Source organism: Rhinolophus sinicus, linkage group LG04 (genome assembly GCF_036562045.2).
Source record: "Rhinolophus sinicus isolate RSC01 linkage group LG04, ASM3656204v1, whole genome shotgun sequence".
Lineage (NCBI taxonomy): Eukaryota > Metazoa > Chordata > Mammalia > Chiroptera > Rhinolophidae > Rhinolophus > Rhinolophus sinicus.
In genome coordinates, this window is record NC_133754.1 from 44,483,524 (window position 1) to 44,506,391 (window position 22,868).

A 22,868-nucleotide genomic window follows, 5' to 3' on the forward strand; every position below is an offset into this window, starting at 1 on the left:
CTGTGTACAGTGTCAGGAAAGCGGACCTGTTTTGTCTTTACGTATAGCTTGTATATCCTTTTCCCTCTAATTTACCCATTCCAGCTGTATGCCAGGTGCCCTTGTACTCAAACGTTTGCTTCTGTGTTTTTGCTGTTTAGATCTATTTGAGGAGCTCTACAGAAAAACTACACAATTTTAATTATCAAACTTTGTAGCATATCTTGAAATCTGATAGGCCTTATTATGCTTCTTTAAAATTACCTTGACTATTCTGGATCCTTTATTCTGTATTTTTTAAATATGTTTATTGTAATATGTGACACATACCAAATGTGTGTAAACTACAAATGTCGTGAAGCCAAACAAATCACTGTAACGTGAACACACCCATATAACCCCACGCAGGCTCCCAAGCCCATCCCTCGTGTAACTGCTCTCCTGGGATATAGGGTCATCACCTTCATGCTTTGCTTTGTGATTTTCCAACTCAGTATAAAGTTCAGATTGATCCATTTACAATCAGTGGAATTGATGTATGCAATCATTATGATGTATGCAATCTTTGTGTCTGGCTTCTTTCTCCCAACATTATGTTTTTAAAATTTAAACCTTAAGTATTCCATATGAATTTTAGGATTGGCATTTAAGTTCTAACAAAACAAAACAAAAAAACCCTGTTATGATTTTATTTTTAATTATATTGAATTTATATACTAATTTGGTAAAAATTAGTATCTTAACAATTTTGCATCTTCCTATTCATGGATGTGTTATCTATATTTATTACTGTGGTCATTTTTTTATGTCCTTTATATAGTTTATTTAGTTTTCTCTATAAAGGTCCTACATATTTTTTCATTAGTTTTATTCCTAAGTATCTTGTAGTTATTGTTTCTGTTATCTGCCGATAGCTAATTGTTTTACCTTTCTAGGCAATCTGAACTTTATCTTATTTTGCTAACTCCTAAGGAGTTCTGTTTTACTACGATGGATCTAGATATAAGTTTCATTTTATTCTCCTTCATGGGACTCTTGCATTTTCAATCTGAGGATTTATATTCTTTATTAATTCTGGAAAACGTTCAGCTATTATCTCTTGAAATATAATCCCCTTTCCCCATATTCCCTCCGTTGTCTTCTGGAAGCTCTAGGAGACATACACGGAAGACCTCTCCGTCTGTGTGGCATCTGTCTGTGCAGAGCCCCAGGCCTCCCCACTGGGCTGCTTTCCTGGCTTCCAAGCCTCTGATCCATGCCCTGCGGAGCTTTATCCTCTTGCTGGAGAGGAGAGAGGGTCGATGGGGGCTGTGCTGAGCACAGGGAGGAACAGGGCTGGCTGCCTCCTGCAGAGTTAAGCATCCTGTACTCCCCGCCTGCCTTTCACAGCACCTGATGCCTCCAGTCCCTCAACCTGTCCCAGCGCCTGGCCTCTTGCTGGCATTTGGATTTGCCCTTCTTCCCATATGCTAAGTGATTTGTAATTACTGAATATGTTTTCCATTTTGTTGGTGTGCTTCAGGATTACAGATGCTTTCCTGTTTTATCGGATGTAGAGTTTATTTCTGTTTTCAATTTCTTTGTTGTTTTGTACTATTTTTGAGATAAATGGCATGAAATTGTTTGAAACTAAGTCTTCTACTATTCACTCTTCCGCCTATTCCAGTCTGTCGTTCGCTCCCATCACTGCCCTTAAACTTTCCTTATAAGGTCATCAAAGTCCTCCATTTTTCCAAATCAATGGTCATTTTACTGTTACACTTAAACTGCTTTAAACATCAATAACTAATATTCCCACCTTAAAACACTGTTCTCTTAAATTCACTGATACTAAACTCCCAGTTTGCCTTCTGTTCACTGGCAGCCTCTTCTCAGATTTCTTTACTGGCTTCTCCTACTCTGTCCCCCAGAATGTTGGTGTACCCTGGGATTGATGTTGAGTAAATCCTCTTCTCTCTTCTGTTATATGTCTCCACCCTCAGTATTTCATCCAGTCCCATTGCTTTAAATGCCATCTAATGCCAGTGACTCAAATCTTCATCTCTGGTTCCTTTTCCCTTGAGTTTCAGATTTGTGTATCCAACTACCCACTTGATATCTCCACTAAGATTTCTCATCGATACTCCCAAGCTCATTCCTGCATTGCCTTTGCAGTTTGCTCTGTCTGAGATGTCCTTCAGTCCTTCAAATCACTGGCACCACACTGTCCTTAAGATCTTCACTCAAGTGTCACTTCCTCTGAAGCTTCCCTGACCACCTAACCTAGAAACGTCCCCTGCTTTAAATCACTTTATATCCTTTATAGAGCTTGTCTGGAGTTGTTTTATGTGTTTGCTTGTTTACTCTCTATTCTCTGTGTTGACAACTGTTACCTCTATAAGAGTTGGACCTTGTTGATCTTCTGCTGTATCCTAAGTGCCTAGAATAGTGCCTGGTGGATGGCAAATGCTCCATAAATTCTTGCCTAATTAATTTCATTAATAAAACATCAAAGTGTACTTTTCTCCTATTAGACAGAAAGTTGTCAAATACGCTCTGATTTGGTATGAATAACTTCCTATCCTAAGAATCAAATTCATAAAGTTAAAGATTTTTTTAACAAAGGAATAGCCATACTCATTTTTACCTTGAAAACTATAGACTGTCTTTAGACTTCTTTTGCCACATAAATTACCTTAAAGATGAAAAATAGGCTTGTTTGTAAACAGAATTGTTCATTACTATTGATGAAGATTTTAATATCTAGAAAAATCAATGCTTGAAAATTTTGTTCAAACACTATAAGTTTTAGATTGTCTGTATTTTCTGATAAATTTATGATATGACTGGGTCACCTCATTGAACAGCAGAGTTGTTTTCTGCCAATATCGCTCTCTGATGGCCATATGCCAGTAAGAGTAACCACAGACTTAATACAGTGTGAAAGTGTTTTGAGAATCAGATCTTTTATGGCTTTTTAAAAAAATGAAAGCATTGTTTTTAAAATATTTTACCAGTACTTTGAGTGTGAAATAGTTAGGATTTTGCTATCTCTTCTAACTTAATAAAAACAAATTTGTTTACTGAGCAAATTAATTTTTATGTTGATTTGTACTAAGTATTCTGCAACTTGGTAGGAGTTTTGGATATTACCTAACTCTGCTAAAATGAAGAAATATATATACCATCTGAAGTATTTTGTGGTTATTGATATATCTATGTTCACTATGTTGTTTACATTTTTATTACATTTAAACAATCCAGATGGACTTTTTTCTTTTAGATTTCCGGTGTCTGCTACCACAGCAAAATGTTACAAATTCATCAGGTGCTCTGCGTCCCCAGCTGGATGGCCAAGTTCTTTTCTTGGACGCTTGAGCCCATCTTCTCATCTTCAGAACCCACCACCGAAGCCAGAATCGGGATGGGGGCCACAGTGGACATCCAGCGACAGCAAAGAATGGAGCTGCTTGATCGGCAGCTGATGCTTTCTCAGTTTGCACAAGCAAGGCGACAAAGACAGCAACAGGTAAACAATAATAATGATGATTAAAAATACTTGGCGACCTAAGGAAACTTCTCCTCTGTGACTGCATGTGTAGTAGAGACTACATTTTATTTCTGTGCATTGCAACGTGGATATTTTGATGTGGTTCCAAATAGAATGTAGGTCTCTATTAGTGGCTATTCTTAGTTTTTTGTTTTTAAGGTTAAAAAAAATTTAATTGCAACTGAAAGGCTGGTCAAACTGGACATTCTTGTTCCACTTCTATTAGATAAGCATTATTTCTTAGAGAAACCCAACCTAGTTAGCAAGATGTGGTATTTATCTGTTTTTATAATCTTGTAAAAGCCACAGTGTCTTCCTGTTAAAATGCTTATTATCATGTGCTCTGGAGTGAAGAGCAAATGTAAAACTTCTTGATTTTTTTTGGTTGAAATGGAGAGAATATGAAGGTAAGAAAATTTTCAAGGGAACAACCAATGAGTCAATCAAATAAATGCTGTGTTTGCTTAGCCTTGTCATAAATCATCAGGACATATTGAGCATTTATCTATAATGAACTGCTGTATCTCAACATTCTGACACCGCACGTGTCTTTTAAGGGTTACTATGTGTCAGGCTGCCTCATACCTGATCTTTCTTTGACACTTTGCTGATCCAGCACAATGGCTTTTCATTTCTGGTCTCCATCTCCTTTAGCCTCTAGGGTATGAGAGAGGGTACCGTTCTTTCTTGCCATCTCCCTATCTCCTTCCTGCACTGGGTGTGAGAAGTAGGTCTGCAGACCTTACAGTGGTCTGGAGAAGTGAAATCAAGTGTGCCATCCCTGGTGTCCCATTGGAGATCTGGGTCCCAGAGTTTATCTCTGGGGTGGGAAGAAGGGGGCCCCTTATCAGTGGGTTGAGTCTGCAGCTGAAAGAGAGAAGTACAGGTTGTTCTGGCACATACAATAAACATACCCATGATATAGTTAAATATGGAGGACAGACATCTTAGAAAGGTCAAAGCTGGAGGTTTAGATCATGGGGTGAAGGTTGTAGGCATGAGAGATGAAAGCAAGGTGCTAGATGAGTCCTGTCAGAGAATTACATTTAAGATGAACACCGGCTTTAGACAAAGCCTTGTATTTAGCAAGACAAGGCAGTAGATCCTTCAAGGAAACAGAGGGAAGAATGAAAATGAGAACTCGGAATGATCAGTGTCTGAAAAACTGAGTAATGGTGAGTATAACTATTTTCCAAGAGGAATGAACAGACCTATGAGGGAGAGAAAGAAGTAGGGTAGGAGTCTGAGGTTTCTGGATTAGATAATGGGATAGATAGACCGGTGACAGCATCATTTCACCTACGTCAAAAGAGAGATTTGGGGGAAATAAATCGGCTGAGCTACCTTTGGAATAGCTGGGAGGAGAGTCCCCAGGAGATGGCTACGGGTCTTGTGCTCATGAGCAAGGCAGAGAAGTTGTGTTTCTCGGGCTGACATCAAGAACACTTCAGGGTCAGCATCTTTGAGGGAGGGGTCGGGAAGGACAAAGGTAGGCTCAGAACAACTGTGACAAAAAAGGCCTGTGCTAACCTCATGGAGAGCTGTGGAGCAGGCAGAGCCCTTACATAAGATGTCCCAGATTCAGACAAGGAGCCGAAACTAAACCTCCACCAACCAGTCATTGGATGCAGGTTGCAGATCTTGGGCTGACGGGCTCTCCTCAGATGCACGCTGTCCACAGGTGTGTGTCCTTGAGAACTGACAGATGCTAACACCTCTGGCAGCGGGAAGATTGAGCACTTCAGTTCTGTGGGAAGTGAGGGGTCTGGGCAGCAACCACAACATCCACCCCTTGAGTGGTTTGGACCTTCTTAGTTTACGTAATTTCTCGGAGTGGGTCCTCCAAGGTTCCAGCAGCACCCTTTTCCTGGAAGGTTAGGGGACACGCTGTATCCTCTCCTGCTGGGGCTGGACTCAGGGTCACAATGATCATCACCTCCCTCCTCCCCTGTTCACTTGAGATTCCCCTCACTCCTGGCCAGAAGGCTGACTTTGGGAAGTGAAGCATACCTTCAACCTGGTCGCCATGCCCTTCTCAGGCTGTGTCTGCTGCACTTGTCCATTTTTCCCCTTACTGTGAAAATTGGGCGAGGGAGTACCAAGAGATGCCCTAGTGGATCACCTGGGTGCCGCACATGTCTTCCCTCCCCCTTTTTGTGCCCCCAGCCATACCTTTTCCTGATGACCAGGGCTGATTACTCCTGCCGAGATAATGACGCCTTTCCTTGCCTACTGGTTTTTGGCACAAGAGCCCAGAATGACTGGTTAACAGCTGTAGCTTAAAATGTAACCGCATTCTTGCTTTGTCTCCTGCTGGAAGTGTCCCTTTCCCATGAACGTGAGCCAAGTTCATGAACCCATGGAATCTAGAGGTGCAGGGACAAGAAGCCTAGATTCCCCAGACGGGTCCCTGGGAGGGAGGGTATTCAGGGTCACTTCTTTCACCACTTATTCCCAAGATCTATGTGTTTGTCGTATTGAGGACACAGCACCCATATAAGGGTTGTTGATTTAGGGTTTATGCTTCACGTTAGGGCTTGGAGTGCCATCCTTGCAAGGTGTCATCTCCACATTGGTATTTCACACCTTCCACTGGCTGTCTCATTAGTCTAGCAAGCTGGCAGCTCCTGAGTCATAGGGTATGTGAGAGGGTCCATGTATTCCAGTCTTGCCACTGCTGTGCCCACATTGCTATAAGTGGGCCTCATGGTCTGATGTGATATTATTTAGAACCCTGGTCAGTAGATCAAGCATTCTGTCAACTCACAGAGAGCAGTGCTGGCTGACAGAAAAGGCATACAGACCTACAACCTCGGTATCAATTCCAGTTAAAATGAATTACTGCCGTATTAGTCAACTCAAGTTGCCATAACAAATCACAGACTGGGTGGCTTAAACAACAGAAAACAAGTTTTCCCCAGCGTTCTGGAGGCCAGCAGTCCAAGATCAAGGTCCTGGCAGGGTTAGTTTCTGCTTGGCTGGCAGACGACCACCTTCTTGCTGTGTCCTCACATGGCCTTTTCTCAGTGCATGCCCCTGGTGTCTCTTCTTATAAGGATGCCAGTCCTATAGGATTAGGACCCCACCCTTATGAACTCATTTAACCGTAATTATCTCTTTAAAGGTTCTGTTTCCAAATACAGTGACACTGGGGGTTAGGGACTTCAACCTCTGAATTTTGGGGGGGAAGCGTTTCAGCCCATAACACTGCCCCTACCAGAACAAAAAGGGCCCAGTAGAGTCTGCCTGGCCATAAGTGACTGTGGGTTCTCCTGGAAGGATGGTGTATCGGGGCTCAGCAGTGGTCTCTTGCTGTCAGTAGGTCGCTTCACCTTTGAGAGCAGGGCCTGTGCATATAGCCTGCAGCCCAGTCACCACGGCTTCTCTGTTGATGTGCACACATTGGGGTGGCCAGTGGTAGAGGCTGGCTGATGTCCATTGGCTGAGCCATTCTGTCGCCCTGTTCTGTGGTAGATGTCCATGGTAGACATTAACCAGCAAACCATAGCTGTCGCACGCCGTGCCTATTCCTTCAGCCATATCCACGTGCCTCTTCCTCGGGCGTCCTGGTCCCCCACCTTCCCGTCCTCTGACCAACCAATCAAGTTATTCACCATGTCCGGTGAATCCATATGTGTTACTACCTCAGACTACTTCTCTTTCCACACAAAGTAGATCATCAAATGCACTGCCCGGGCTCTGCCCATTGGGAGGATTTCCCATCATCACTATCTTTCAAGGTCACCCCAGGATAGAGCTGTCGTGCAGTCACGGTCCATTTTCAGCTTTCATTTGTGTACTGAGCCAACCCATCTATGCACCAAATTTGGCCATTTTCTTCCTCTGTCACTTGGTCATGTGGTACCCACCCCTGTGTGTTAGGAGGTGTGAACTAGGGAAGAGGTTTTGATGTAACACACGTGATTCACACGGTGGTCTGACAGGCCTGCTGCTGCTGCTCACCTATACCCTCTCGCCCTGCTCATGGTGAACCCAGATATACCACTTCCATCTGACGATGGACTTCTTTGGGTTCACCTGACCTTAGAACTTGGCAGGTCTCACACTTCTGACCACATGCTCGCTTGGTGTCCACGGTCAGGCACTTCCTATCCCCAGGGGTCAGCAGCAGTTCTTTGCTGTGTGTTCACACCCTTGCTCCAGGACCCTAGGCTTGCTGCAGACTCCACATAGAGTCTTTCCCCACCAGATGCTTTGAAAGCCATAGGACCTACCAGGTTGCACAGCCCAAACATCAGTGAATAAAACACACCAAAATCCCTGCCCTCCTGGAGACGACGTGCCAGCTGGGCAACTGTGATGTCCTTTGGTCTGTGACTCTACCCATTGCTTGGCAGGCTCCTCCACTTTCCGAGGTTGGTCTTGCCCCCAGTAGGTCTGCAGTTCAGAATCCTGGCCCCTGGACTCCTGCCAGAGACTTTACGTTGACTGGTCTGCAGGAGAGTAAAGAGCACAGTATGTCTTTCATTCTAGGCTTACTCAGATTCCTCCTGATTTGTTCCCAACATCAGCCTTGAGAGATGACAGCTATTTCCTTCGTGTCCCCTGAGGCTTGGGGGTACCGTCTTGCCCAGGGACACACAGCTGCTGATGGGGGTGCAGGACAGGAACTCAAGTGTGTTTAAAGTCTCTGCCTCAATCCTTCGTTGTACTGCCTCCCAGGAAGGAGAGTGTATCTGTGAAAACGCAAATCTGCTGTTTCACTTCTGCTAAAATCCTTCAGAAGCCCTCTGTAGCTTTCAAGGTAGTTACAACTCATTACACAAGACCCCTTTCTGCTTCTTAGCCACATCTCCTCCTCCGTCCCCATGGGCAGCCCTCAGGCTAACCGTGATGAAGTACTGTCCGCAATGGACCATAGCCTCCTTGTTTCTCACTTCTTGCCTTTGCATGTGTGCTTTTCTCTGCCTACAACAAACTTCGCCACCCTCACCTCCCATCCCTTCACACACACAGGTTTTGCTTGCCTAATTCCTCTTCACTCTTTAGTATTCCTTTCTAATGTCACTCCTCTGGGAAGCTTTTTCCAGCCTTCCAGTCAGAGCTGATTGTCTCTGTTCCTATGGCCCCTGGGTGTCTGTGTCGTGGCACTCACTTCTCCTGTCCCTCACTATTGCTTTACCTCCCTGTCTCCATCACTAGTGTGCCTTGGGGTGGGTGGAGACCTGTTTTTTTTGTTTCTCCAGTATGTGAACAATACCTGGCAAGTAGTGGGAACTCATATATTTGAGGAATTAATGACTAAATATGTGTACAATACTTACAGAATTACCTCACGTGCTGACGCCAGGTCAATAGTCAGGGCTGGAAAGTATTACAGTATCTTCTGTGAGGACAAGTATGGAGCAAACCATCAATGACAGCCCCAGACCCATGGTTAGAGATTGCAAAGAGGAGGAAGAGAAGGAATGCCAGGGGAGGGGAGGAGAAAACCAGGAATGTTCAGTAGCAAGGGAGCCTGGAGAGTAGAATGTTTCAGTGGGAGAGTGGGTGTTCAGCATATTCACATGCCATTTCTACCCCCCTACAAAGAAAGCCAAGATGAGATAATAGATAATGACTAGGAAAAAATGTGTAGACTCGGCAAGAATTGGTTTGCCTTTGAAAGGCGTTTCAGTGGGAATGCAGCACACCTAGCAGTGCTGCGTGGAGTGGGAGTGGAGCAGAATGAGCGCCCTTCTCTTCGGATCAGCTGGCCTCCTTCTTGGACAGCACTGTGGTAGTCACAGCTGCGTTCTTTAAAGTCAACTACGATGTTGTTTATACTACTGACAACATTGTAATATGCTCTGTAGCATATCCAAATCCCAAGGCTCTGAAGGACAATGAACAGTGTGACTGACGGCTCTGTCGACCTTGCTTCATCTGGAGCTTGAGCCCAGAATGCTGACAGGGTGGGAGTACATCGTCAAGCACGGTGATGTGATCTTTCTGGACACTCCCTCAGTAGCTACTACCCAGAAGCCCTTGGATAATTGTGTCATGGACTCTCAGTAAGAAAAACTGACTTTACTACATAATGCTGCAATTTCTTCTATTTCTCACCTCCCTCCATACCCTTAGTTTTCGCATTTTTCTGTAAATGTATATCGGGGCAGCGTGTTAGATACACTTTAACTCTGCTCTCAGCAGCTCCTGGCTCTCAGATTCAGTCCTCTTCCCCGAACGGAGTTGCTGGCTCCAGGGTTGGTGACATCTCAGAGTCATTTTGGTACTTGCAGCTGTGGGTTATTTTTCCGCTGCCGGGGCCATTACATAACTTTGCACAGGTTGCGTTTTATTCGTTCAGCAAGTGGTGTGTGAGCTCTTGAAGGACAGGAGCTGTGTTTTACTTATTTATGTCTCTTTTGGTTCTGCTGCAGTGCACAGCCCTGAGAGAGTGAGTGACACTACCCTGACCTTCAAGAACTTTGCAGCCCACTAGGGGAAGATAGAGGAGTCGATACTAAGTGCTAGGTTTCTATTGGAGTTTGTATGCAGCAAAACGAGAGTCCCAGTTCTCCCTGAGGGACTCAGCAAAGCCCTGTGTGGTTGAGGGGAATCTCAAAAAGGCCAACAGTGAGGTAGGCATTTCAGGCCTAGGGAACCTTGTGGGAAAAGCACAGGGCTTCCACACAGCTATGGGAACAACAAGTAATTATATTTGCCTAAGCACAGGGTTTCCCGAAGGAGAAGGCAATGAAAGATGAGGCTCGGGAGAAAGCTGAGGCCAGGACCTAGGTGTTTTAAGAGTTGTTTTCCCTTTGTCCTGCAGAAGGTCGTGAGTCATTGAAACCTTTTAAGTAGGAGAGTAAGTTCGATTTGTTTTTAAGAACGATTACTTTGGCCATAACATGAACCATCAGTTGAAAAGGTGATACTGGAGAAAGAAGACCCACTGGGAGATGATGAGGGCTCTCGGTGTTTTCAGGATATTCATGGCGGTGAGGTGGAGTTTGCTCACTGGATGATACTAAATGGCCACAGTGACGCTTTGCAGAGCCGCTGTGTTTTCAGATCTCCAGAGCAGTCATTGAAATCACCTATAATAATGAACATCCGAACAGTGGGATTGCTGCATGAGTCTCCACAACTTCTCAGCACGTATTTCCCTCCTTTCGCTAGTCACAATGGAAGAAGCCATATGCTCACAATAGAAAAGCAGCAGGATATAAATGAAAAGAGCAAGGAATTCTCAGTTAAGGGATCAACCCTGGGTTGACATGGAGATTTTTATACAATCTAACTAACAGGGTTGTCATGAGGATAAAATAATGTATAGAAACTTACTTTATATACCAGAAAGACCTGTCAAATATTAGTTATTATGATAGCACTGGGCATCTGTTTGCTGGTCTCAGTAAGTTTGAGAGAGTCCTGATTTAGAAGCTCGCCTGATAGTTCCTGCTCTTACAGACTTGTCACCTCTAGAACAAGGGTCAGTAGACTACGGCCTGTGGGCCAAACCCAAAGCTGAGAATGGCTTTTACATTTTCAGTGGTTCTTTTAGTACCTACATAATATCTTTGATTTTGCCTCTTGGTCCTCAAAACCTAAAAATTTACCATCTGACCATTTACAAAAACTCTTTGCAGTCCCCTGCTCTAGAAGGTTTTGTAGCAGGAAACTTTCAGAACAACTTTTTATTAGGAGGTCTGACTTCTCTCTGCGTTTCGGTCATCTGCGTTTGTGTGACCGCCTTTTTTTCTGTTGGTTGATGACGATCACGATGTTACAGACATACCTCGTTTTACTGCACTTCACACATGTTGCATTTTTTACAAATTGAAGGCAAGACCCTCCACCAGCAAAAAGATAACGACTCGCTTTATTGTGATACCCGCTTTATTAAGGTGCAATATCCCCGAGGTATTCCTGTATATACCACAATGTAAACTTGGTGATAAGACTTCCCGTAAGGTATTTCTACTGCTCCATTCTAAAGTAAATCTCCATTTACTTTAGAAGTAGAATTAAGGTGAAGCTCACTATGAATGCGTCATGCTTGGTGGAAGCTAAGTGGGAATTTTGTCAAATCAGTGAAGTCAGTTGGTGCTAATTTTTTCGTGACCTCTTCACTGGATTGGGCTGCCCAGGGTTTCCAGGCTGATGACCACTGAGCCGTCTGTTAGACCTGCAGGGAAGGGAGATGCGGATGCCTTCCGCACCTCACCACTATTCACACATGCATTTCAGTTATTTTCTCAGTGTTTGGTGGAATTGAGTTAGCCGTACTTATTCTCTCACCCTCTCTTAGTAACGTTTTGTGGCTGTGAAAATTGTTTCTCTCTTTATCCACCCCAGCAACAGTTGTTAGGTAACATCTAACATATGCATTATTATGAGTCACAGCTGCCTTGCCAATCATGAGAGTTTCTATCATTAATCAAGTATTTTTAATTTAGTAAACTATTTTTAGTGTATTAAAAGTGCTCTCTGTTTCTCAATATATGTTTAAGGTTTTTTACTAGCTTTATTGAGATAGAATTCACCAAGCATATATTCACCTACTTAAAGTATACAATTCAGTGATTCTTAGTAGAGACACAAAGTTGTACAACCATCACCATAGGTAATTTTAGAACATTTTTATTACCAAAAATGAAACTGTACCCATTAGCAATCACTCCCCAATCCTCCCAACTCTGTAGCCCTAGGTAACCACTAATCTATTTTCTGTTACATAGATTTGCCTATTCTGGACACTTCATATAAATGGAACCATACGCTATCTGGTTCTTTGTGACTGGCTTCTTTCACTCAGCCTCATGTTTCTGAGGTCCATGCATGATTATCCATCACGTGTTTACATAGTGAGACCCACTGGTAGACCTTTATGCTGGCAAGTGCCATCCCATCGAACCGGTTTCTATCATTGGCCCCTTCATCTGGCTCATTCTCTGGGTAAGCTTCTTACTCACCTTTTGGCATCTCTCACCAATATATAATTTCCATTCACATCCTTTCCACAAAATATATTTAATGTCCGGCCAGGTTCTGGGGAGTACCACAGTGAACAAGACAGCATGATCCTTCCTCTCCCTGAGCTGAGAGTAAAAAAAAAACACAGCCAATTACAATGAAATGTCATGAGTGGTCTTCTAGAAGAAACTCCTAGCCCAGCCACTGAAGGTCAAGAAATAGTATCTGGAGGAAGTGAAGTGCATTCTGAGTGGAGCCTGAAAACAATATACCTGTACGTGTGTGTGTGTGTGTGTGTGTGTGTGTGTGTGTGTCTGTGTCTGTGTAGCAAGAGTCCACCTTGAATCCAAAGGGAACAAGTTCTCAGCCTAGATTAACCCAAGCAACCTTAAAGACAGCACGCGAGCACGTGGCACACTTCTCAGCACTTTTTCTTTTTAGTTTCACTCTTTTCACTTTTTGGTGCAATTTCTTTTAAAAACTGTTCTTGTCAAGTTGCTGTGCTGCCTTGTCAACAAAGCAATCTAATCAGTTAGAGCTAGTTCTTTTATGACTTTTTTCTTTTAAGAGTATAAAGTGTGTAGTATCAGGTGTGGAATAAATTACTAGTGCTTGGTTGATAAAAATCTGCGAACTAAATGAAAATTAGGTGCAAAAACTCCATTTTCAAGTGAAATTAATTTATCTCAATCTGTACCTCCTTGCAGAAACTATGGTTATGCTTTTGGTGCTCTAGTAGTTGATCATACCAACCTTTTTGACAAAATTCAGAACAGAAAGGATCGATCTAAATTCTTATCCTTTCCCAAGACTGACTCATTAAGTGACCTCGAGAAAATCATTTCTATTTTCCATTCTACCTGGGTACCTTCATGAGAAAGAAGAGTGTGGCACAATCTCATGGTATTTAAGAAACCGTGCTCAGTAAATGATGATGACATAATCAGTATTTTGGAGAGATGAGAAGTTATAAGCAATCCTAATCCTTTTCATATTTTCTTCTTTTATCGTTTATTAATCACTTTTCCAAACCATGAATGAATTTAGAGAGGTACCCTACAGCAGATATAATGCTAAACGGGTATATTGGAAAAATTGTCTTCATAATCATTTTATGAGTTTTCCTCCCCCCCAAAAAGCCATTCCTATGGGTTTTCAAAACCAGAAAACAATTCTAGACAGGACAGACCACTGGGGTACCTGCAAGTTTCTCAGAAAAAGTCCCGATCATCTTGAGAAGCCTTGAATTTCATGGAACCAATCCCAGGTTCTGACCCTGCAGCCTGATGCTATGGGTGACAGATGTGGTTTTGTAATAAAACAGCAGGAGCCCAGGAATTTCCAGAGTAGTGAGTCATGACCTCCTGTCCGAGATAAGAGCACTGATTAGCAATACTGAGATTTTAAAAAATCATAACTTTTTAAGTAACAGTGATGTGTGCATGCATGTTGGACCTGGACGCTGGGCGCTGGAGCTGAAGGCGTAGGCACCATCCGGTTCAGAGCATGGGCTTCGGGCTGAGCGAGGCCCTTGCACAGCACCTTACTTCTGCGTATCGGAGATGTTCCTAATTTATACACTCTCTACTGCTGTAGTTCTGGTAGGACGACTGCTTGAGGAGGCCATGGCTCATTAGAGATCCTTGACAGTGCAGCTAGCGCCCCTGAGTAGTGCAGAAGGGCCCACAGTGGAGGTGCTCTAGACCAGTGTCTGCCTAGGGGTCCCTGCTGCAGCAGCTCTGGCAGGTGGCCAGAAGGGTCCTGCTGGAACAGTGAAGACCTCTTTTTGGGAGAACTGCTTGGCTTCAGATAATCTTGAATATACCGATTAGAAAGAGGTAACTCATAGTTTAAGGATCATCTAGCCCAGCTTTCCATTTCACAGATGAGGCAGCCTGGACTCAGTGTTATAGTCTCTAAGATTGACAGCTTCTCTGAGTTCTGTAGAAGTTCGGCCAAGTGGACAGAGCAGCAAGGACTTGGATTGTGAAAAGAAGCCAATTACAGGCATAAAACCAGAGCTGGGCCCTGTACAAACTGGCAGGGGGAAGGGTGGTGAGAGGGACCAGGGGAGGGTATTTTACATGACAGGCACCATTTGAACAGACATAGTTGAGGGACCATAAGTGGAAGGGACATGCAGGGACGAAGTAAGAAATAATTTAGGATGGAGCTGGTTTTAGAGGACCTTCAAAATGGGACCGAATAGATACGTATGATGCAGTACAATTTTCAGTGGAGGCCGTGGCTTTGTGAGAGGGCTTATAATGCAGACTCACCGGCAGTAGTGTGCGGATTGGATTCGGGCACTGTTAGTGTCAGTGGTGTCATCTGAGAGGCTGCTGGCTTAATCTCAGTGTGGGACAAGGATTTAACAGTGACAGCCCCCCTTCAAAGGAAAAGTCTGTGGCCCTTCAGGATCGGTTGGATTTGATGTACCAAGGAGCGAACTGAGTCCAGAAGATTCCCCCGGCGTTCAGGCAGTGCTGACCTAACATTAGGAGGGGAAGTTGCAGTCTGCCCCGGCATAGTGCTGTTGAAGGACGAGTAAGGGAATGACAGCCGATCCCTGAAGATGTGCAAATGGGTGACTGGAGGGGAGGAGATGTAAAAAGGGAGGGGAAATCTTGAGTAATCCCCAGTCTCATTTTTAATAATGAGTTTCACCTTCAACCAGAACACATCCTGGTAACAAGTACCAGAATTCATTTTAATTTTGACTTTAATAATTTTTGTGTAGAGCTAAAAGTTAAGGACGGGAAACCATGACCAAAACGTTGGCAGACAAAGAAGGGGGGGAAACAAAAGACACAATGTAGAAATCAGTAATCCCCATGCTGAAAGATGCTCTTCCATTCACATTTTCAAGGAAGCCATATTGGTGTTCTTGTCCTGTGCCGTCCTTACCATAACTTGTGTTCAGCATTCATGAGCATGTAAATGAAATTAAGATAGTGAAACAGCCTTAAAACGAGAGATAGGTGTCATCTCTCTGGGCCAGATTCGCCGCCTGGAGGCTGGGTTTGTGAGGAATCCACAGTCTCCCCCACCACCCCTCACTTCCACCTCCTTCTCACAGAAAGGTTGAGTGTTTCCATTCTCTACCAGAATCAAAAACAAACCTCCTAAAAAGGCGAGGACGTCTTTGATCATGACTTTTGTTGGATGAAAGGGTCACCATGAGAAGAGAGTGTTTCGTCAGCCAGCCTTTCGTAACGACAGATTTGAGCATTCTCCATATGGCTCAGCATGGCATCCCGATACCACGCTTTGTCGTCACCCCCAAAGGGCAGGGAGCCGAAACCGTTCACCCAGAGCCAAGCGCCAGGGTGAATAGAGAAGCCAAATTTGAATCCTACAGTTCATTTTACAGTCTTTCCCCCTGTTCCACCGTGACACCCCCAACAGGAATTTACCAGGCACTTTGTTGAAACAGGGAAAATACATGGGTCTCTTGAGTTTGCAGTTAAAGTTGAAACTAATTTAGCCTGTTGTTAAAATTGCCTCAGGAGAAGTCAGATCAGCTCTGGTAGGAATCTTGGGCCTCTCAAGAGAAAAGTCACCACTCAAAACACAAGACTCGAGACGCATAGCTGTTACCTCACACACTAGTTGAAGTGTTCCTGTGGGGACAGCAGTAGTCGAGCTGTTGAGTTGCTTCCTGGGCTACTGGATTCTCTTAGCAGCCTGGTAGTGGATTCTCTAGACGCCTCCTCACCGCCCCCCTCCTCACCACCCCCCTCCTCAGTGCCACCCCACTTCAGTCCCCACACCAGCACCAACCCACGAATGGAATGGACAGGCAAGGCCACAGCCTCTGGGAGTCTAGCTGACCAGAGCAAGAAAGAGGAAGAAGAGACGTGGCAAACAGCCCCAGTGCTATCGGAAACTTTTACCTCCTGAGCCAAAGGCTCTAAAACCTAAGCAAAATGATGTATTTCATCTCCTGATCTTACTACTATGGAAACTGTTTTCTGTTTTGCTGAGAAAAATGCCTGATATAAAGTATCTGAGCTCCCAAAACTGGTCAGTCGGGTAAACCACAAAGAAAAAAATGAAACAGAGCTATAAAACTAGCCTGGCATTTTGTTGAAGTCCTGCTGAGACTGCTTGCTGCTAAGCAGCCTGAAAGATTTTGTAATATACTGTTTATGACACTGTTCAAATGTTAGGGTGTGGCCCCTCACGTGACGGCTAAATCCAGGTTCCTGCGTGCTTCTACTCTTCCTATTTTTAAGGCATTACCAATGAGTTGTTTTCCAAATATGTGATAGGATTTATTCTGAGCCTCACATTTGTCCCTCCTTTTTATCCAAGTGCTGAATGAATGTATTGCTAGTTGGTGTGTGTGGCAGTGGTACTAGGGTTTGTTTTGTTTTTATTTTTTTTCCAGTTTTGCCATGAAGCTATGATCGCTGATGACAGCAACCTCTAGTAATATTTCTTTTATCTGTATCGTAGTGCTTATTATTAGTTCTAAGTCTAATAAGAGATCTTTCACTTAGTGCTAATGACATGCAGTCTCAGTGCCTTTTATGTAGTTTCTCATGTATCTTTGTTCTGTCAACTAAGCTAAATTCTTTCAGGGCTGTAGGATATTAGTCATTTCTGTGCGCGTCGCAGCCATTTTTACTGGCCCCAGTACAGCGCACTGCACATAGAAGATAAATGAATGAAGCGATGCATATTCGTATTCACACTGAAATCTGCAGCTTCCCAAGCCCACTTGGAAGCAGTACAGTGAATTACAAATACCCACTTACATGATGAGTTGCCGTTGGTAGTTTCATTGGCACCAACCCGTCTCCCAGCAGTGGATCTCATACCTGCTGGTTCCTGTGTTAGAGGGAGGTGTGCTTCCTGTCCTTACAAAAGGTGTCAGCCATGGGCTTTGTTCTGTCAGCCTCCTTGCTTTAGCTCCCTCCATCTGGACATTCATTATTAACCTACCACGTAGGTCCCTGTGTTTCAACTAATTACGAGGCCCTTGCTGAAGAAAATTCCATACAACTTAACTCAGCATTATGCTTTACTGTGTATTTGTCCTTTCATTGATTCATTCAGCGATATTTCTTAAGTACTTATATGTGCCAGGTGCCACATGAAGGTAAGTCTACTAATGGGCAAGATGGACAGTCTTGGCCCATGTGGAGCTTATAGCTCGCTGTGGCATTCGAACCAGCCAACACGTAATCGAAGTGTAACGTACTAAGTGCTGTCTGTGGAGACGTACAGCGAGATACGAGAGCACAGAAGAGGAGTATCAAACCCCAGACGTGGGGGATGAGAGAAGTCTCCCAGAAAGGAGTCTAGAATGTGAGGGAGAGTGGTGAGAAAGACCATTAGTGTGGTAAACAGGAGGCTGGCAAGCCAGAGGATGAAATTCAGATTGTACCTTTAAAGCGGTGGGAACTTGCGTGGTATCAAAGGAGAGGATCTGCAGTGACATGAAAAGGCTCTTGCTGTACTCTACTTTTTTCCTAACTATGTATCTGTGTGTCGCTAAATTTTTTTATGTACCTCAAAAGCCAAAGTGACATCTGACAGAATTGAACGCAGAAGCAGATGTGAGAATCCAACTATCTTCTATTAAGTCAGACATTAAAAAAGATTGGCAAAAATTGACAACAATGACATTCTTCTCATTAATTCTTTTTCTGTTTTGAAATGCACTGTTAGCAAGTAATGAATTTGTGATTGCTATTAATGAATTAATAAATATTTTAAGATTACTAAAAAGGCAGTGGGGAACCACGATAGGGTTTTAAGTACAGGAGTGACATGGTAAGATTCATGTCTTAGGAAAACCTCTCTGAAGCCACCCCCACCCTTGATGGTGATCTAAAATAGGGCAGTGAGAGTGAGGGTAGAAAGAAATGGATGGATTCCAAAGCTACTTAGGAGTTATCATTAACGGAGCCTGGAGCCTGGCGGTCTGGCTTCTGCAGTGGACGGCACAGTGGGTCATCCCCATTGTAAACTGCTCACATGAAGGGAATAGGTATTTCCTTAGGGTCTGGGTAGGACTTCCCAGCCACTGTGTCATGGTCACAGGTGGGCTGAGATATTGATCCCCTCAGCCCTTGGGGCAGCTGGGAAGGGCCTGAAGCTGCCAGGCTAGTTGCAAACAGCTTTGAATGTCCTGTGTGTTATGCAAATATATCTATTTTTGTGTGTGCCATGATGTGAAAAACATTGGAAAACTGTGGTCTGTAGCAGGGTTAGTAATTCCTTAGATAGGTGCCGTCTCAACTCCTCTGTGCTGAGGCAGGTCTCACTGAACAGTCACATCGCTCATTACTGATGAACCCACACCCTCCCCCAGAATCTTCCCGACATGGTCCGCAGCCAGCCACAGACGGTACAGTGGAGGTGGCCCTGCCTGCCTGCCTGCCTAGCCTTCAAAAACAGCTTTCAGATCGCCAAAGACTGAGAATAAAAGATGATTTTTTTTCCCCAGTGATGAACCTTTTTAAGATAAGATCAGGATGCTTTTGGAAAAAATGTTGATTATTCTAAACCACTATATTCATAATACCCACTCCCTGATTGTTCTCCATGTGGCTCTCTGACAGAACACCTCTTTGGCTGGGAATCAGCTCAGGCTGCACTGAACTTAGAGCTGCACTGGCCACCTGGGGAGCACATCACAGCTCCCCAGGGTCCTGTAGTCCAGTTGGGAAAACAAGAAATAAATCTGTCTTGCCTTCCCCTCAGGAGACCATGAGCCCCAAGTGAGCAAGACTAGACCCTGTGCCCAGCTCCCACCCTCCTGTGGGAACTGCGAGCCCCCAGAAAGCTAATTGCATTAGATAGTAATAATATAATAGCTAATGTATAATAGAAGTCTTTTAGAAGTCTTCAAGCTCTGTTTTAAATGCTCTGCCTGTAATAACTCATTCGTTTCTCATAATATCCTTATGAGGTGAGTATAGTTATTATTCCCATCTTACAGAGACTCAGAAAAGTTTTTTTAAAAAACTAAGGCCTACAAGTAAAAAACTCAAACCAGAAAAAAAAAAAAAGAAAAAAAAAAGTAAGGTCACACAGGAAGTGGCAGAGCTGGGATTTGAACCCAGGTATTCTGGCTCTAGAGACTGCTCTGTCATTCTGCTTCCTCTACCTTTTTGTTCCTCTGTCATTACTCCTTAGCTTTGACCCTTTAAGTAGGGACAGACCCATTCTCGGTTCCCTGTCTTTGAACAGGTTGACAGAAATGCCTGGTTCTCCTCTCCATTGTTGAAATAATCCTCATCCTCTAAAATTCAGCTAAGTGCCCATCCTCTTCACAGCTTGACCCCTATGTTCTGACTGCGGTTAGTCAGTGCCCACTCTGAAGGTGTCTGGCCCTTTGCCTGATGCCACACAGCTTCTTTCTTCATGATATACCACCTTGCCGTGTTCTGATTGTTCCATTTCTGCATGTCTTGCCTTCCCCTCAGGAGACCATGAGCCCCAAGTGAGCAAGACTAGACCCTGTAACTAGCTCCCACCCTCCTGTGGGAACTGCGAGCCCCCAGAAAGCTCATAAAGGGCTCTTCTGCCCCAGCTTCGCAGTGTAAGCACATCTTAGTACAGACACTGCCTGACCCTCCCATCCCAAAACCTGCCAAAGCCCTCAGAGGTGGAGTTCCATGCTACGGAACTTCCATTTGATAAACTGTTACAAACGTTTACTGCTCTCAGTTGGGAACTTAGCCGTTCATTTATTTTCACAAGAAATTTTTTTTTTCCCGGAGGATTAGACCGACCCCCATTTTGGATGGCCTCTTAATTTTTTTAATTTCTCATTATAATTATTTCAAACATATGCAAAAGTAGCATAAAGTCATGGTTCTCTAACTCGGGTAAGCATCAGAATCACCTGAAAAACTGGTTGAAACGCAGATTGCTTCATTTGAAAATCTCCTCCACCAACTAATAACAGATACTGCTGTTTCCTTTTTCCTCTTTTAAATATGTGGTTACTGCTTTTGAAGAAGACAAAGTGAAGGAAACGTTTCCTGTTTGTAGAGTCTCATATTTAACCCTGCGTAAAGAGCAGATTAGTGTCAAAACATCTTAGAACCTAGAGCTTCTGTTACTTTCTGCTTTTTAAGCACTTTTTTACTATCACAGGAGTAGAGAAATTGGGGTTTTGTTTTGTTTTGCCTACTCTTTCACTCTCACTCCCTTTGAAGAAATAAAATGTTACAGATTCAAAAGTTCATTCCCCTTCCCACTGTCCTGGTGTGTCATGCCTAATGCCTGTGCATGTTTGCGTCTTACCACGTGTGTATATATCATGGTGTCTCAACTGAGACACTATGGACATTTTGGTCTGGGCCATTCTTTGTTGTAAGGTTTGTCCTGCACATCATAGGGTGCTTAGCAGCATCCTGGCCTCTACTCACTAGATGCCAGCAGCACCACTTCCTGTCCCCCACCCCCAGATCCCCCACAAGACAACCAAAAATGCCTCCAAATATTCCAAATATCCCCTGGGATATCACCACTAGTGTATATCCATAAAATCGTTTAAATAGTACACTATTGTTCTGAGTATGTTTAAAATTTACATAAATGGTATTTTATATGCATATTTTTATACAACTTTTGTTCTTCATTCAGCATTGTATTTTTGAGATTTATTCACGAACAGCTAGATTCTGGCTGTTCATATAATAATCATTTATATAGTAGAACCATTTATTTGTTTCCCTACTTAGGGATGGTTCAATTTTTTACATTTTCTTACTTAATATTATAATTAGTGTTTCACAGAACATCTTCATAAATGCACTATTAGGCACTCGTAGCTACCTGGAGATGAAATTGCTGGCTCGTACAACAGCCTCAGTTTTACTAGATCTTGACACATTGTTGTTCAAAATATTTATCCCAATTTATACTCCCATCAACAAAATAGAGTTCCATTTCCTTCATATCATCCCATACTTGCTATTGTTAGACTTTTTATTTTTGCCAGTCTTGTAGGTATGAAATAACATATTGCTGTTTTAACTTGTATTTCCTACTACCAGTGAGGTTGGACATCTTTTCCTCCATGTTTTGACTCAGTGTTTCTCTTTCTGTAAAGTGTCTGTTCATATCTATTACCCACTTTTCTCTTGAATCATTTTTTCTCATTGATTTTTAAGTGTTCTTTATATATTGAAGATATTTTTCTTTGTCGGTTATGTGTTGCAAACATTTTCTCATAATCTGTACTTTGTCTTCCAACTTGTTAATTTTTTTTAGCCATACAAAAGTTCTTGTAATAATTTTTAGCCATCTCTTTACTTATGGTTTATTTTTGTTTTAGAAATCCTTTCCTATCCCAGGGACATAAAGAATATTCTCTTATTCTTCTAAAATGTTTAACAGTTTAGCTTTCCACACTGAAGTCTTTAATCTGTGGAGTAAATTGGCCTCCTCTCCATGTCGTCCTTCCTGTAATACCCATCAAAGCCCTGAGTGCTGTAGGGTCAGTGGAGATGGGACAGTGTCCGTGGGGACACAGTGGGGCTGAGGTTAGGAATCTCTGCAGAGCCAAACTGAATGAGTTACTTTGACAGTACCCGCTACCTTCTCTTCTCTCTGTGTACCTACTGCCGGGGCCGATTTTATCCTATTCATTGAAGGATTGTGGGATTGCTTGCATACAGCAGATCAGTACGACATTTTCTTTCTCAGGCTGTCAATGTGACTGCGTTGCAAGAGAAAGCTCTCCCAAGCATTATGATGGTTCTGCCCCTTCTACGTCTGATCATTGTGTATTGATCTCTTTTTAGGGAGGAATGATCAATTGGAATCGTCTTTTCCCACCTTTACGTCAGAGACAAAATATAAACTATCAGGATGGCCGACGATCTGAACAGCAAGCATCCCCTGCTCTGGAGGTTTCTGAGGAACAGGTAATCAGTAATACCTGGTACTTACCCTAACTTACCCTAAACCAGTGTTTCAGACTTCAAGCAGTTTGGGTGAACAAGACTTGAAAGAAATTTTGCACATAAATACAAAGATTTTGATAGCATTTAAACTGCCACCTATAGCAGTGGTAGACATTTGGGGCCTTTATTGGCTACTGTGGGTCCTATGAGTTTGAGGAAAGCATGGTGTGAAAGCAAATATATTGTGATCACTTATTTTAAAACTGTAAGAAACGATTGAAGTTGGTTCCCTACAAGGGGTGGGAGAGAAGGAGGCGGCTGATGGGGAGAGAGGGGTGCTTTCCTGTGTATACCTTTTTATGGTTTTGACTTTAGGAATCAAGTTAATGTTTTATATATTTGAAAAGCAAATTGATAGGAACAAGCGTAAAAGTAAAAAGAAACAGAAATGAATGATCCAACTGTGTTTTAAATGAATAATATAATCATCGGGGGGGCAACTTATTTTCAGTAACTTTTGAACATAATATGCCCTCTGACTAAAGAAAATACTGCAAAGAAAT

General features: G+C 43.2%; 1 protein-coding gene and 1 long non-coding RNA gene across 2 annotated transcripts in view; one reads left to right on the forward strand and one right to left on the reverse strand.

The window, feature by feature from the left end:
- UBAC2 (UBA domain containing 2) overlaps positions 1-22,868 on the forward strand; it is a 157,253-nt gene that overhangs the window by 119,948 nt on the left and 14,437 nt on the right. Inside the window, exons 7-8 of the mRNA XM_019756915.2 lie at positions 3,242-3,487; positions 22,204-22,326. Of these exons, the coding sequence (XP_019612474.1) occupies positions 3,242-3,487; positions 22,204-22,326 (369 nt within the window). The remainder of the gene's footprint in view (positions 1-3,241; positions 3,488-22,203; positions 22,327-22,868) is intronic.
- LOC141571294 (uncharacterized) lies at positions 9,872-13,871 on the reverse strand. Its single transcript, XR_012496055.1, has 3 exons — positions 13,631-13,871; positions 12,430-12,555; positions 9,872-10,551 (listed from the first exon to the last, which is right to left on the reverse strand). It is a non-coding gene; the product is annotated as an uncharacterized LOC141571294 (long non-coding RNA).